General features: G+C 55.0%; 2 protein-coding genes across 2 annotated transcripts; one reads left to right on the top strand and one right to left on the bottom strand.

Annotated features, from left to right (window-relative positions):
- The first annotated feature begins 6,666 nt into the window (after positions 1-6,666).
- Positions 6,667-12,616, top strand: LOC113147189 (chaperone protein DnaJ-like). Its single transcript, XM_026336890.1, has 12 exons — positions 6,667-6,731; positions 8,076-8,169; positions 8,312-8,676; positions 9,342-9,448; positions 9,618-9,835; positions 10,139-10,332; positions 10,663-10,724; positions 10,901-10,986; positions 11,272-11,328; positions 11,562-11,729; positions 12,269-12,431; positions 12,525-12,616. Exons 1-12 carry the CDS (start codon positions 6,667-6,669, stop codon positions 12,614-12,616), a joined length of 1,671 nt encoding a protein of 556 aa, XP_026192675.1.
- Positions 12,617-14,424: 1,808 nt separating this feature from the next.
- LOC34617926 lies at positions 14,425-15,345 on the bottom strand. The gene is made up of 3 exons (XM_026336889.1): positions 15,266-15,345; positions 14,760-14,958; positions 14,425-14,541 (listed from the first exon to the last, which is right to left on the bottom strand). The coding sequence occupies exons 1-3, from the start codon at positions 15,343-15,345 to the stop codon at positions 14,425-14,427; spliced, it is 396 nt and encodes a 131-aa protein (XP_026192674.1).
- Between the last annotated feature and the right edge of the window lie 539 nt (positions 15,346-15,884).

The raw sequence follows: 15,884 nt of genomic DNA, 5'->3' as shown, positions 1-15,884 counted from the left end.
AAAATATTGTAGCAGAGTGCCGATGTGAGTTCTGTCTGTCCATATGCCCCAGGGTTGTCCGGACTATTCATATTTCGATCAAAATGTAGGTGGCTCACATAGAACGACAGAAGCAGAAATAAACTTCGGAACCCTATCCATGATGGTACTCCTGCAACATCCATGATGCTCCAAGACGTGAGACAATATACATTGGGCGATTTCCTGGGTCATGACGCAGCTGGAGCAAAAAATAGAAGTGGGTATGCGTGCTGAGCCAGTCGATAAGCGACACCCACACCTGATCCCCAGCAGTCCCAGCATAGAGCCCATGGTGACACCACTTTAAATCTTTCCAAGATCAGAACAGCTTGGCAAAAAGTGGGGTGCACAAGCATTTGTCGACTTCAGCTGCTCACTCTCTAGGGAGGACGGTGCCCATTCCTTGTACGTGATACACATTGCATGTCACCAGAATGACCGTGGGAGTCGTATGACTGTGGTATGCATCCCAGTTGGAGTCCGACAGAACACGACCAATTGCTCTGGGCGGAAAAGCACCGTGAAGCGCAGTCGGAATGAATACTTCATTTTGAAGCACTGCAGGCCATCCTTCACATGGTGGTGTTTCGCTCTTTCGCCATTTTGAATTTGCTTACATCAGCGAATTCATTAGTATCGTAAGCATAAGGCTAACGCAGTTTTAGCGGGAACCGTGATTTACTGCAGACGAAATTGGTTGCACTGCACAGTAGTACGTTACTGAGGCATCTCAAGAGGCTGCGGTGACCACATTTGTGCTTGCTCCCATATACTTTGTTGCAAGGCCGTGCTGCAGGAGGCGACAATGACAGAACGCAACACTATGCTTACCCCAAATTTCTAAAGACTACTCGTGAGGTACCCATAAACCCGATAGTCGGGCGAGACAGCAAAATCGCCTCCTTCAAATGGTGCCAGCATTGTTGCACGCACCATCACACAGCAAGGAATTCTTTTACTGCACTGAAGACCCCTGCTCGGTTTTGTGCGGTAATGATTATGAGCAACCGTTTGGGGCTTTGAAGAGCATGCAGCCTGTTGGTGTAACAACACCCACTGCTCCGTCATTAGCATCGGTTGTTACGATGAAATGACTCCCATGATTAGGCACCGCAGAGACCGGAGTTGTACGCTGGCAACTAATCACCCTTTCTGCGGCATCACCCTTAAGCGTCGTTAAATTAGATCAGTCAAAGGAGCACCAATACACGCAAATCCTCGACTTCGGTTTTTGCTTGATCTGACTCCGATATCTGCAAGCGAAGAACGAAATTTCAGCAACACAATCATGCTCATAAAAAAAAACACGTGAGCGCCTTCAAATACCATTGTTTAGCCCTCAACGGCTGTCATGCGCACCATACGTGCTTAAGGTTGTCTTGAATGTTTCGGTCGAAGACTAAATCGGTGTCCATCTGGACAGCTTCCTGACCTTCCTGGATGGGTCACTAAGACTCCCAATTAGCCGGCTGCTGCAGCTCAGCTACTATACTGACAAGTCTAAATGGCACATATCAAGTTGAATTTGCGAATGCGCGTGTAAAACTCCGTGTTGTTCCTCTTATCAGGGTAAATGGGGAATTGTGAGAAGCAGCTGTATCGTCAGATACCGAATAGATCGTTTATCTACATACACTGCAAAAGATTTGCCGGTACGAGACACAGGAAACTTTTTCTCTACACTGATCGTCTTCAGGTTCTCAAAGTTGACGCACAGACCCCACCTCCGGCAGCAATACCGGGTTATGCACAAAAGCCTTGGTAGATTTTTCCACTTTGCCTTTCCCCAGCAAAACATCCACCCGGCGCCCGATATCATATTGTAAGTGTTTCCGATACCGAAGAAGACAGCTTGAGGCTAATTCATAGATTAACTGACTACAGTGCGTTGGAGGACCAGCAGTTGGCCAGCCTGCTGGCACCTCCTCACTATTTAGCAGATTCAAGAAGCTCCTGAGAATTCGCCCATTCATGCTGCTTCAAGGCTGAGCACTCAATGGACTTGAGCAAAATAGGATAAGTTGAGGAGCCACTAACACTATATGCGTCCTCGAGTTCGCCTTCTTTTACTGCACGGCTGAGCGGCCCGCACAAGGCTCTGGCTTCTCTTAATACGATTCCAACTACACCATGCCCAGCATGAATAGATCTGCGTTGCTGAGGCGGCCAGATACTTTCTTCGCCTAGCTCTTTCTGGCACGCTAAACGTCGTGGCACGCAGCTCTAGCAACTCATCCTCCTACCATTGGCTTGCTCCCGGATACAGAAGGCATAAACAGTGCTCCTACGCCCCAATACTGATTTAAATTTGCAAACAAGTGCCACAGCCTTGACAGTCGTTCCATTCTGCCACCTCTCAGCAACACTGACACTTGTTTTCTGTTGAGAAATTCACGTTCGAACTCGGTACAAGGAATTCCACAAGTGGGGGGAGAGACCGCTAGGCCATGGTCGCTTTGCATTCTCTTAGCACTCAAAGCCTTTACAGCTAGCTGCACAACGCAGTCAGCGCGGATGCATGAAACATTGCGTCTATCTGTATTCAGGCAACTGTAGTACGCAGCAAATAATTTATGCACACGCCCAAACCAGGAGGTTAATCCCTTACTCATTGAAAGATGTCACGGGCGCAGTACAAAGTGCCCAAGTGTTGAATAGTCCGCTACACTGTACATACGCATTAAAGCAGCAAAACATACGCGTGAGATGGCTGCTGAACGGGCTCCAAAGGATTACACGCGTCAGCCAGAGAATTCACTTCACTGCAGATCAGTGGAAGGGCCATATGAGGTAAGCGAAAGGGAAGAGGAGGAAGCTCTCTTGAAGGGTAACTTCATAGCTTGTTCTTCGGTGCTTATCAAGTTTGCAGCTGTAAAAGCGCCCCATTGAGAAGACTCTGGGGTCGTAATACAGCAAGCCAGTGCTGCTGAGGTCTTCCACGTAGAGGGTCACTATTCTTGAAATTTTGCGTTCTCCCAAAGTGGGGTACCTTAGTTCCGGCGACATATTATGGTTGCACACGTCTTTTTGTGTGCGACTGAGAGTGCATTCGGGTTCCTTGGGCCCTCCCTCCACTCTAAACTCTAGCTTGGGCATCCGGCCTGAACCAGTAGAGCGGTGGCATACTTGAACAAGAAGCGACTGAGAAGCCTTTCTGGTTATTGCGAAGGCCAAGCGCAATGCAGGCGCCACATCGACTACAGCGGCCTGTACAGTTCCGTCTAAGTTTAACGCGAGGCAGCAAAACGCAAGGTGCAACGCATAGACTAGGGTGACTTATTCAGAAGAAAAGATCACAGTGCCGTTAGAGCCTTTAGATGTAAGGATAAGCATTGCTTCGGTTCTGCGTCCCTTTTACTGAGTACTGGAGCTTCCAACATCCACATCCTGAGCTGGTCTCTACAAAAGTCTTGCTACGACGAATTACCTTCGCGCGATGCATTCAATCCATTTTCTGTGAAGCTTCTCTTCTACCAGTGCCCTCTCGGTCTCTTCATGTCTTATTCCCTGCAGGCCCTCTCCCTCCCACCCGTTAGGCCTCCCTCTCGCGCTCTTATTTCCAATAATAGTTCTTGCTCGCTTTACCACACTGGCGGGTAAGGTATTCAAAGGGAAAACTGGCCTACGGGAAGCGCCGACTGGAAAGGCAAAAAGAAGCAGTCTGCCACATACGCCGTACGGGAGCTGTGCGACTCAGCATTTGGTTATTTGTTTCGGATACCTTTCCCATGCGCAGCCCTATAGAAGCACGGAGCACGGGTGCCTAGGGAAGCATGGGAGGCTAAAGCATTTAGGTCACAAGGTTGAGCGGTGAGAAGGCAGCAGAGAGTCACAGCAGCCTCACTTAATAAAACAGGCGCGTGGCTAGAGCAGTGTTGTAGTGCACACATCTGCAGCGCTGGAGCATAGGGAGCCCCTAGTGCTCGACAGTGCTTTGCGTTCAACAACGCTCTGTGGACTGCCCTGCTTCGTTGTGCTGTTGAGGCATCTGCCATAGCAGACTCCTGAAGAAAAGTCCCCTTTGTCCTATCTGAGGGCTTGCTCATGGGGAGCACCTATGCTGTCTTGGATAGGCGCACGTTTGGCCACATAGTTGCCGTGTTTCCGTGCCATTTGCGGAGACTTTCGCTGCCGACCCGCGCCTCTTAAACAGAATCGCTGGAAAAGCCAGCCGTGCTGCTGGCTCTGCTCCTGAAATAGCCGAATACAAGTTTGCGAGGAGCACGCCGAAGAACGAAGTCCGTCTTACCAGTGCAAGGGAAAGAAAGCAGAAGAGAGCATGCATCGACTTGGGTATGGAAGTTAACTGGTGAACTCGCATGCAGAGAGCGCGTATCGAGTGCAGTCCCCTCTGACACGCGGTTGAGACACTCGCCTACATCTCTAATTCTGGCTTTGAGAATAAACAATTGGCAGTCTACCACATACTTCAAGATTGATATCTTTTCAGATCCCCCTTCTCTACACGAACAAACCTAGCTACTCTGCAGAGGCGCCTGATGCCCAGAGTTTGTGCGGATGCCACAGAAAAGACCATAGACTCCCATTTTTTTGCAGATTCTGGGAAAGCCAGATGTTAGGAGCTCTATCCGAACTTGCAGCATTCTATCCGAGGTGTGCTTAGGAGGGCAATGAACTTCAGACTTGCCACAAACCTTATCAACAGGGGTTTTGAGTGCTTTATCACAAAAGCCTCCTTGTTCCTTACGCATGGTCCACAGAATTTTGGCATGTCAGAGGGACTGCTAGAGTGATTGGGCGTTGCTGTACCCTTCAACGGTTCCCAGCATTCACATCTAGTTGTACAAAGCAATTACCGCACATACACGCACCACTGCGTCTTTTTGTAGTGAGCGAAGGCTACACTACAAGAAGTAAGTTATAGGAACAGCCAAACCAAGTCATCAATCCTTTACTAATTCTTAGTATGACCAGGGTAGTAGACAGTGTCAAAGCGCTACATAGACCGTGAAATGATGTAGTTTGCCCGTTCCTCTTTGTACCGTTTTGTTATTCCGTTGCGAACAAGTCAACGGATTGCTACTGGGTCGCGCAGCATCCATCAACTACAATTAAGGGGATGCAATCCGTGGCCTTGCTTTCTCCCCGTATACACAACGTAGCTAAGTTAAAACTTTCATTTAAAGGCTGCTTTCCAGCGTTCTGATGGGTTGCATGGTGGCAGAACCTCTGAAGGATGGGCTGAGCCAGGACGGTAGGAGAAAAACAATGCATAGAATATCATGTACCAAACATCCTCCTCGTGGGCAGAAACTGCTCTCAGATTGCGCACATCCGTGTTTTGGCTATTGTTCGCCCGCAGCTTCTAATTTTCTTATTTGATTGTCCCCGCAAATCTCCGGCATCCTCTATCCCCCTTGTTCCTTCATTTGCTTTTTCTATCGGTCCCGATACACCCGCTTTCTCCACCTATCTCCAGTCTCGTGGGGCTCGTTCTGTGCCTCTTACCGTCTATAGATGACGTCCTTCATGTGGCAACATCGGCACCCTTTCAGTAAAACACAGGGAACTTCACATATACACTCTAGTCGCCGTTTCTCTGCCAACCCCTTACTGAGCCCAAATCCCTTCGCAACACAAGCCACGGCCAACAAATGGCGTTTTTTGGTAGAAGATCGTGGGCGAAGCTTCCCTCGAACGTGTTCTACTTCACCCGTTGTCGGGCCTGGTAATTAGCAAGCAATTGACTAGTCGGTTTGTTTTTTGTATGCCGAAGTACGTGTGCAGCGTCCTGTTAGCCCGATACAAAGAGACCAACTGTGGTGTGCGTAAGATGGGTGTGCTACTGGCTATGCATGGTTGGCGTGCGAAGAGAGCTCAGCTACGCCCTCCCTAGCGGTCTTTTTCGTGTCACACGTGGAAGGATGAGAAGCCTGCTCATGGAGCGCGGGAGTTTTTGACAGCACTAAACAATGCTAAGCTAAGTTTGCATTGCGTGTGGCAGAGTTGAGTGCTTCCCATGGATACCTTGGAAGGAGGATTACCTACAGAAGGCCTGGGGTAGAGACTCAAAGCACAGGTAGCGTGGTTGACATCCATCCGTCTACCGCCATGAGAGCTGGCAGTGAGGCGCCTAAGCAGCGTGGCTCTACAACAAGACCGGCTTGCAAGGACACACAGAGTGCTCACTCTGCGTGTGTGGGCCTTATACGTCCCAGTCCTCACATTATTAGCTTTTGGATCGCGTCAGTTCTCCTCGCCAGGTCATGTGCTCAGCAGCAAGTGCCTACTGTGTAGCGTATCGGGAGAGGGTGGCGGGTGTACATACGCCGACCAGTGGCCTCCTCCCTGGGGGCAGGCAGGCCGTCCCTTCCCTGTTCACACCGGCAGGAGCTACGGCATCAAGAAGAGGGGATCTCTTCCTCCGTGGAGGCACAGCAAGGAAGATTCGCCTTCTTGATTGGCTGCTTTCATGAAATGATCGAAGATTTGTTCAAGTCGCACCACCCCCGAAGACACGCGCGCACAGTGGTTACGACTTCCACGAACGGAGCCGCCCGTGGATAACGCGCCCCGAGCAAGCCGCTAATTAAAAGAGAGCCTCAAAACGAGCTTTACATGCCAAACGACAGCCAAACTGGAAAGGATTGCTGCACAAGCCCTGGGGCCTCCCCCCTCTCGCGCATGCGCTGGGAAGGCCCTTCGATGCAACCAGCAAATCTTTCTCCGTGCGCGGCTGCGCTAAAAACGCTAGAACCCTAATGACTATCATAGAATACACGTACAATTCAGATTTTTAACCGTATCTTTCGACATTTTGCGTGGAAGCCGGTGCCGCAGCAGCAACCGCAGCAGTACCTTATAGCCCCACACTCTTCGACTTAGCAGTGTGACCCCGTCGGTAAGGGCATCTGAAGCAATACTGCTGCTTCGCAAGGCTTTGACACTCCACCGGTGCTCACGTTCCTTCAAGCGCCCCCTCGAAACACTGAGACTCAAACCCCACGTCCGACCGCGCTACACAGAGACAGGGAGAACAGGCTCAAAGGCGAGGCCTCCTCCTCAGTCTCCCCTCGCTCGCGCGCATCTGCCTTTTCGTCGTTGCCAGCTGCCCACGCGCGCCTGTGGAGCAGCGCTGGCGCGGGGGGCCCTCGGAGGCCTCCCTCCAGCGATGTGTAGGGCGTTCAGGCGGATCTTCTTAGGGCGTGAAAACGTGTCCTCCATGCATATCGTACATGTATAGACACCCCGAGGAATTCTTGAGCGCCTTCTTTCACCCCTCCGGCCGACGATGACGCGCTCTCTCTTGCTCCACCGACTCCAGGGGATCCCCCCTGCCCCCCAACGGCCCACAGCCGCGAGAAATCCCCCGGCAGCCTTCCGTTCTCGGGGGCCCCGCTTGGGGCCCTGCAAGGCCTCGGGGGGCCCCCCGCGACGCGCCAAGCCGGAGGCGAGCAGTCGGCATGGCGCGAAAGCGACGGAAGCTGGCTGCTTTGGCCGTGCATGCAGTCACCGGCCCCCCGCGTCGAACAACGAAGACGCCGCAAAGCCGGAGGCCCCTAGGGAGCAGCTGCACGCTCAGCAGGGCCCCCTCTCGAGAGGCCCCTCCCTCCGGCTCGCGCCGTGGCATCCCCCCACGGGCTTGCTGGGTCAGGAAACACTGCAGGCACCCCCTAAGTGGAGGTTTGCGGGAGTGCAGCATCAGCGAGGTTTCTTCTTCTCGTGCGCGAGCAGCAGTCCCCTGCTGCTTCGAGCGCTCAACCGCGTCCTTCTGGCCGAGGGAGCGACGGCGCAGCAGCAGTCTTCGAGCAGCACTGCAGCCACCGCGGCAGCGACGGCAGCAGGTGCCGCGGGGCCCCCGGGGCCCCCTCTGGGTGGTCAAGCTGCAGCTGCAGCGAAAGCTGCTGCCGCCTCTGCCGCGGAGCCTGCGAACGCTCTCCTCCTCGCAGCGGCTTCCAGCAACAAGTGGCTCGCTGCAAATGCCTGGCCGCAAGCGGCTCTCCAGCTGCGTCTCTGCGAGAAGGAGGAGACCGCGCGCGAGTCGGGGGGCCCCCTGAAACACCTTCATTTGAGCCCTTTTTTTAGATTCCCAGGTTTCATGACGTCGGGAGCTCGCGCGTCGGCGGGGGCCCCCGTGCACAGCCGGCTGCAAGGTCTGGGGACGCAGTGGAAGGCGCGAAAGCTGACGTACAGCGCGCACCTTCTGGAAGAACGGTTGCAGGGGGCCCCTCGGGAGGGGCCCCCTCCCGAGGGGCCCCCTCCCGAGCGGCCTGAGAGCTCGGTGCATCCTCTTCCCGCGGCGGGGGCCCCCTCCTCGCCCTCTGAAAAGACCCTCCGCTCCGGAGGGCCCCGCAGGCAGGCGACAGCCACTGCGAGCACCGAGGACGCAGCTGCCGCCTTCGCGGCGCAGATGCGGGGGGGATCTTCCAGGATCCTTGGGGGCCCCCTGGCAAAGGGGGCCCTCCCCCGCGCGGAATGCTTCCATGTGGGGGGCGGGGGCCCTCGACGGGAGCGGCGGGGCCTCAGCAGCGCGTCGGGGGGAAGCGCGAAGAAATGCCCCTACGAGATCCTTGGCTGCAGCAAGGGGGCCCCCCTCGCCGAGGTCAAGAAAGCCTTCAGAGAACAGGCAAAGAAGTATCATCCGGACTTGAATCCTAGCCCAAGCGCCAAGCAGACAATGGCGAACATAACGGCGTAGGTTGTCTCCATTTGCGGGTAGGGGGCCCTCTTTGTTTTCGCCTTAGAGGGGCCCCTCCTGCCTCAAAAACCCTGGCAAAGGCTTTGGCCGCGCAAGTGTGCGCGCCGTGTTTTGAGGATGTTAGCCGTGCTGGCTGCTACGCGCGTAGCGAGAGGGGCCCTCAGGCTCCTCCTTGGAGGCCTTCCGCTGCTCGCATCGCGGAGCAGCTGAGTCGCTCGCTTGCTTGAACAGCGTATCAGCGAGCAGGCGAGGTGCCCAGTGCATGCAGCCCGAAGGGCTAGCTGACTGCGTCGCGAACTGGCGAGACAGTGCGCGGGTCTCTCAGTGGCGCACAGCCGACCCGCTGTTATCGACTACGGGCACACTTCTGCGCCGCTAACGCCCTCGGCAACAGAGGTTGTCTCCTTAGGAGCGGCGAGCGACGGGCGATGCGCAGAGGCAACTGACTCCGCGTGGAAAAAAATCTGCTCACTGCGGCCTCTAAAAGCATCTGCTTGGCGCTTATCTGCCTGCGCGGCTTTTCGTTGCCGGGGTGCTTTCGTTTGGGAAGGGTTGTGTGTGTGTGTATGTCTATATATGTGTGTATTTATATGTGTGTTTGTATATGTATGCGTGTGTGCTTTTATGGGTTCGTGTGCGCCTTCCGCGTTTTCCTTTTCAGCGCATACGAGTTCTTGAGCGATCCGAAGAAGAAGGAGTTTTATGACAGGACGGGCATCTCCCCGGAGGACGCTGCTGCGGGAGCCGCCGCTGGAGGTTCCGGTGCAGGTGAGGCTGTTGGCTCAAGAGTTTTTTTTTTCTTCCTGGGAAGAAGGTTCTTCGTCTGATCTGTCTCTCCTGGGAGGGGGGGAGTGCTTTCGACGCTGCACAGTGGTGGTGCGTGTGTGCAACAGGCCGCCGTTGTTGAGTGCTGCGTTCGTTGTTGTTGTTGCAGGAGGTTTTGGGGGTGGAGCGCACTTTGACCCTTCGATGCTCTTCACCGATTTTGCGGAGATGTTTGCGTCTATGGCTCGCGGGGGAGGCGCCTACGCGGGGGGGGGCCCCCAGTCGTTTGCGTCTGCCTTTGGGGGTGGGCCCACTGGGGCCTCGCGCGGGGAGGACATCCAGACAGAACTGGGGTTAGACCTCATGGAGGCTGTCAAGGGTTGCGAGAAGGTGCGGTGTGTTTAAGCGCACTTGGGTCGACTTCTTCTTCCCTAGATGCCAGCCATAAGTGGTGGAGGGAGGTGGTTATTGGGGGGAAGAAGGGGGGCAGGGGAGGAAGGGGGGGGGAGTTTCTGCGTGTCTCATTCGCGCTCTTGCCAGCCCCTGAGAGAGTGCAGCTCGAAACGCCCTTACACGGGGGCCCCCTGTTCGTCCCTTGAGGGCTTTTGACTTAGAGGCTTTCTTGCTTTCGATCCCAAAAAGCGCAGTGTGTGAGAAAACACGCGATTTACGTGGCCTTGTGCTTGCATGCAGACCTTACGATTCAGTGCCAACACGCAGTGCGACGCATGCGGCGGCTCGGGAAGCGCTGCGGGGAGCAGCGGAGTGCAGCGCTGCAGGGGCTGTGGTGGAAGCGGTGTGCAGAGGGTTGAGAGGGGCCCCATTGTTCTAGGAGTGCCTTGTCGGCAGTGCTCCGGAAGCGGCCAAGTTATTACAAATCCTTGCAGGTTCGTAGAGTGATTCGCAGCATCCCTCATGTGGCAGCTCAGTCTCGAGCTGCACTTGCAGCAGCCCGCGCGCGGGCAGGCAGGGGAGGCGACAGGGGAGGGGAGAAAGAGGCAGAGAATAACGGGAGAAGGGGAGAAAGAGGGAGAGAATAACGGGAGAAGGGGAGAAAGAGGGAGGGGCAAAGGTTTTCTGGTGAATTTCCGCTGCAAGGTTTCTCCCGCTGCACTCCATCACTCCTCCAACTAGTTGCACACCGCTTGAATACACGCGAGTACATATGTATATATAGTGTATGCGTGTATGTGTTGTGAACTGGTGGGTACTCACAGATCTTGCCGAGGCGCAGGGGTTCGCATGCAGCCCCGAACGCTCAGCATTGACATCCCCAAAGGTAAGCGCGTTTTTCCAGTCGTCTACAGAGGTTGAGGGCTGCGGAAAAAAATTCCAGGGGGCCTTTTGCGAGGCGCTCGTCGGGGGGCCTCTCCTGTTTGCCGAGGAAGCGCTGCTCCGTGCATTCTGTGAGTCTGATCTTGCTGCTGCTGCTGCTGTTATGGGTGCCTTATTCAGGTGTTCGACACGGCATGCAGATGCGCGTGCCGAATCAAGGCCATGCTGGTCAACGAGGTGGGAAATCTGGTCATCTTTTTGTTAGTGTAAGCAAGCAGGCTTCTCTTTATCCCCTCGACATCTTTTGTTTGCTCTTCGCAGTCCGTCAAAAGCGTTGATAGCGTCGTTTGATGAGACCGCCAACGCGATGTAGTCTTGTTGTTGCGCAAAAGGCTGTCGAGAAAGCGGACCAGGGATGCAGTCCCCGCTCTCCCGCGGGCGCGCTCTGGTGATTAATGCGCGTATAGCGTGTGTACATTTATATGTATCGCGCGTGAAGCCTTTTATTTTGCTCTTTCTTCGCTCCTCTGTGTTTTGCCACTGTGCTGCAGATCAGCGTGCGGCCGCACCCCGTGTTTCGATGGGTAGACGACGATCTTCACGTTGACGTTCCTCTCTCTGTGAAGCAAGTAAGAGGCTTCATTCGCTTTGTCCATTTTTGCATGGTGTGTGGGGTGTAGGGCGGCTTCCTCGCTTGGCCTCCTGTGAGCGCTAAATATATATATATATATATATGTATATTTATGCCGCTTGTTGCCCCCTTCTCCTGGCCCTGCTCGAGACATGCATCGATCGCTTTTCCAGCTGCGCCTTCCTCCTTCTGTGCATATTGCATGCTCAGTGCCTTCTGGGGGGACGCGTGGAAGTACCCACGCTGGACGGACAGATTGAGCTCCTCGTATCGCCGAACACGAACCCCGCAACCGTCAAGGTTCTCAGAGGACGAGGCCCCGTGCGCATGCACCACCAGGGAGCGCATGGAGATATTGTTGTTCATTTCCAGCTGAGTGTAAGCCTGTGATCCGGAGTGCATGATTGGAGCCAGTTCCTTTAGGCTGAAACCAGGGGGAGAGGGGAAGGGGGAAGAGGAGCACGCGTTTTTATTGCTCAGTCTGTCGCTTGCTAGGACCCCTGTTAGGGGCCTCCTATGTATTCCCGTGTTCGGGTAGAGGCCCCCCACAGCCCTTGCTGCCGCTGTGCCTGCCTGCCTCCCTGTCTGCCTGCCTTCCTCCTCCTTCCTCCGCTGCGCTGCCATCTACACGCAGGCGCTGCTGCTGCTGCGCATGCAGTCTTTAGAGGCAGCAGACCCTGGCAGGGGGCGGAGGAACGAGGCATTGGCGGTTGCGGGGGGCAACCGTCTATCCATCTACATATATGTATATATCTGTATATCTCTACATCTATCTACATATATATATATATCTATCTATCTACATATATGTATATCTACATGTAAGGTGGTAGGTTGGCGGTACAGAGGGCCTGGCCTTTCTTTGCACGCGTAACGTGTTGCTTGTGTGTGTTGCGCACTGCTGCGTGCTTGCGCAGTTGCCCACGTCTTTGTCACCCCAGCAGACACGCCTTATTGAAGAGTTTGACAGACTCGAGACTCAGCAGCGGGAAGCTGCTGCGGAGCGCCGTCGCGCTGCAGCGGCGCAGGCCACAGCTGCGGCAGCAGAGGCTGCTGCCCGCCAACGTCGAGCTGAACAACGCAAACAGGAAGCTTCTAAGGCAGCCGAGACTGCCTCCGCTGCTCCCCCTCCCCCTCCCTCTGCTCCTCCACCACCACCTCCTCCTCCTCCAGCTCCTGGAGCAAAAAGCTCCGAGGCCAGAGCAGACAGCAGCGAGGCCCCTTCTGGGAGTACTGGGGAGACGTCTACTGGTCATGAAAAGTAGGGGGGGCTGGGGAAGGAAGCCACCTGGCGCGGCTTTTTTGCAAGAAAGGATAGGCCATGCATGCGTGACGGTTGATTCGGGGGGAAGGTTGCAACCGCAGCACGCGCTGTCTCGCTTTCTTAGAGTCCATGTTGCGCTTCCTTGCTGAAACAAAAGGCTGCCCTCTCAGGAGGGGGAGGAGAGGAGGAGGGATGCACAGGGCATGACGGGAGGGGGAGGAGGGGGGAAGAAGGCGTAGGAGGGGGAGGAGATCCATCTTTTGTAGATCTACAGCGCAGGGTTTTTCTCGACGTCGCTGTCCCTTCCCCCCACCCCCCCGCGAAGCGTCTTTCTTCACCAGGCACACAGTGAGAGAGCCTCCAAAAAAGGGAGGCTACGAGGTGAGGGGCCCTATTAGGGGCCCCTCCTACATCTTTTTGCGTTCTTTAAAAGACACGGATGCGTGCGCGCCGCTAGGGTGTTCAATGTAGTGCTAAAAGTTGGGTGTGGGGAGATGGAGAGCAAGATGTAGAGGCAGCTGTGAACGAGCACGGCGAATCTCAAGGATTCAGAAAATATAGACGCACAACTCTAGCTGAACTGCCTGTTTAGCGCGTTCACGAGAAGCGCCTAGGGCGAGAGAGAAGTCTCATGCCCACTAGGAGGGTGGGAGAGGCCACATAGTGCGTAAGGTAGCCTCGAAGGGTTCACAAGAAGGCATTCTGCACCAGACGCCACCCTGCAAGAATGTGAACATACACGGTAACTGGCTTCGACAGGCAAAGCATGCGCCGCCTGTGCAGTTGGGCCTGACACTACTGGCGTATTACGCAAGAGTTTGGAATTCTGGAAACCTCCACGGATGTACAAGAGGCGGCAGAGGCCGCAATGACGACGGCTTGCCACAGTTTGCAGGTGCTATGGCTAGCACCACCCAGGCGGAGGAGTCATGCTCTGCACTCCACAGGAAAAATCTCTCCTGATGTTTTCTTTCCCGAGGGCTCTCGTTTGGACCCTCCTTATGCCTGCGCTCCTGCTGGAGAATGGTATGAGGCCTTGAAGGGCCTAGAAGCCCTTCATCACAGCTGCTCTACCACCTCGTCTGCACGCGTGAGGACGCATGGCAAGCAGTAGGCGTCTCCACCTTTGGAACCCGTGTTGCTGTTAAACCTGCCTCTGTGCCTATGTGCGTGTGGATGTGTCGATGTGCCTATGTGTGTAGGTGTGTATGTGTCGATGTGCCTATGTGTTGATGTGCCTATGTGTTGATGTGCCTATGTGTGTATGTGCCTATGTGTTGATGTGCCTATGTGTATAGGTGTGTATGTGTCGATGTCCCTATGTGTATAGATGCGTATGTGTCGATGTGCTTATGTGTGTATGTGTCGATGTGCCCATGTGCATATGTGTGTATGTGCCTATTTGCATAGGTGTGTATGTGCCTATTTGCATAGGTGCGTATGTGTCGATGCGCATACGTGTTGATGTGCCAATGTGTACACGTGTGCGTGGGTGTTTGTCTGTGCGCTTAGAAGAGCCCACCCCCTTGCCTGCAGTTGGGGGACGTATCCCGTTGAAGCGTCTGCCACTGATGGCAGGGTCGCTCAGTCCCCCCTCTTTTGATTTGTTGCTGCAGCACTGTCTGCATGCGTAGGGCCTGCAGGCTTTGAGGATTAGGGACTAGGCCTATGCCGCTGGCTTTCGCAGCACTTCGACAGGGGCAGGGGTGGAGGAGAGGTTGAGGCCGTAAAAGAGGCCCCGAGGAAATGCACAAAGGATTCCACCAAGAGGGAGAGGGAAAAAGGGGAGGAATGAGGCCCTTTCGAAACTTAGGGTGTCTGCGTCTCTGGAGACGCGATCCCCTGGGGTTGGAGACGATGGAGGGGCTCAAGGGGCCTTTCCAGGGCCTCCCATCGCATGGTGTGGAGAATGGAAGCCTGGTACGACTGAGCAGAGAGCGCCACCACATGGAGTCAGAGGGGTGTGTGTTCAAAATATTTCTCCGCCTTGCCCTACCCTGCGCGTCTCTCGGAAAGCAGCACCCGCACATCTATCGACCCTACTGTGCTTCCCTGCCCTGCCAGTTGTTGACCTTTCCCGTCTCTGCCAACCCGTTGAAAGATCCAGGAGCCTCCCGTGGATATAGATTTATGTGTAGACGTACTCCCAGGGCGTGCAGCAATCCCCTCGCCTTGTTGTTCTCGCGTCGGTGCGGCTTTAAGACGCATTCTTCTATCCATTCTCGCGGATCTGCATCGTCGTCGAGGGCCTTTAAGAGGCCCCCCGGAACTGTGGCAGCAGACAGGGGGCCCTCACGTGCAGCAAGCCCTTCAAGACGCCCTACTAGACGATCGTACCGGATCCTGCGATCACCCGCACAAGCGGCACGGCGGGAGTTTTGCCATCCCCCCTCTCCGCCTCTTCACTATAAGCCTTCACTTTCTACATGCCGTTTATGGGTTCGCGGCAGTACAGCTAGGGGCTAGGCGGCAACAGGACAGCTTCGCCATGTGCGCACATGCAAGTGTCTACGTGTAAGCACGTGTCTAGAGGCCGACTCTCTCTAAGGCAGGATCAGAGGCACAGGCGGAAAGCCTTAAACGCCCTTGTACGTACACCTTGGGTACATACACGCAACACGAGCGAGGGGCAACAGCGTCACCGCCTTACAAGAGCTTTCCCAGCTTTTTTGCTGCCGTCGCTTCGGGAGATGCAGAAATTACGCGATCATCCTCCAGCATCATGCACATCTTTGTCAACAGCCGCACGGCTGCAAGAGGAGCAGCGGAAAGCCCCCATAGCAGAACAATGCAGCAACCCGCGTGGACGGCAAAAGGAAAGGCTCTACGCTCTACGGTGTAACTACAGCTCGCATGAATGCCGCCCTTGAGTTTGCCGGTGCAACGGAAAGTCGAGAGTAACGACGCACCCCGAAGGCGGGTGGGGCAGGTGGGGAGGCAACGGGGGGAGGCCCCATGAACGAAAAATTAATTCGCAAAAAAAGCGAAGCACAGATGGGAAACAGCCTTCCTACCTTTCATATACACCCGGCGAACGCGTCTGCTGTGACGCTCTTCTGAACGGCTGCCTGTAGTCGACTGCACGCATCAGAGACGTCCCCCAAAGCACCGGCAGCCATGCCAGTTGTACCAGAGCAGAAACACTAGGCCTCCCTCCTGCTACAGGCACGCCAGGGCCAGTTCAAATAATCACACCCCAGAGTCGCTGCCAGCACCGTTCACCCTCCCTAAGCCACCTTCTTCAATTACCCCTAGCCGAGAGAAGTGGG

This window comes from Cyclospora cayetanensis, unplaced genomic scaffold (genome assembly GCF_002999335.1).
Source record: "Cyclospora cayetanensis isolate NF1_C8 unplaced genomic scaffold, CcayRef3 CcayRef3_contig_152, whole genome shotgun sequence".
In the NCBI taxonomy this organism is placed as follows: Eukaryota; Apicomplexa; class Conoidasida; order Eucoccidiorida; family Eimeriidae; genus Cyclospora; species Cyclospora cayetanensis.
Note: the sequence above shows the minus strand (reverse complement) of the source record. Positions and strands in the feature narration are given on the sequence as shown.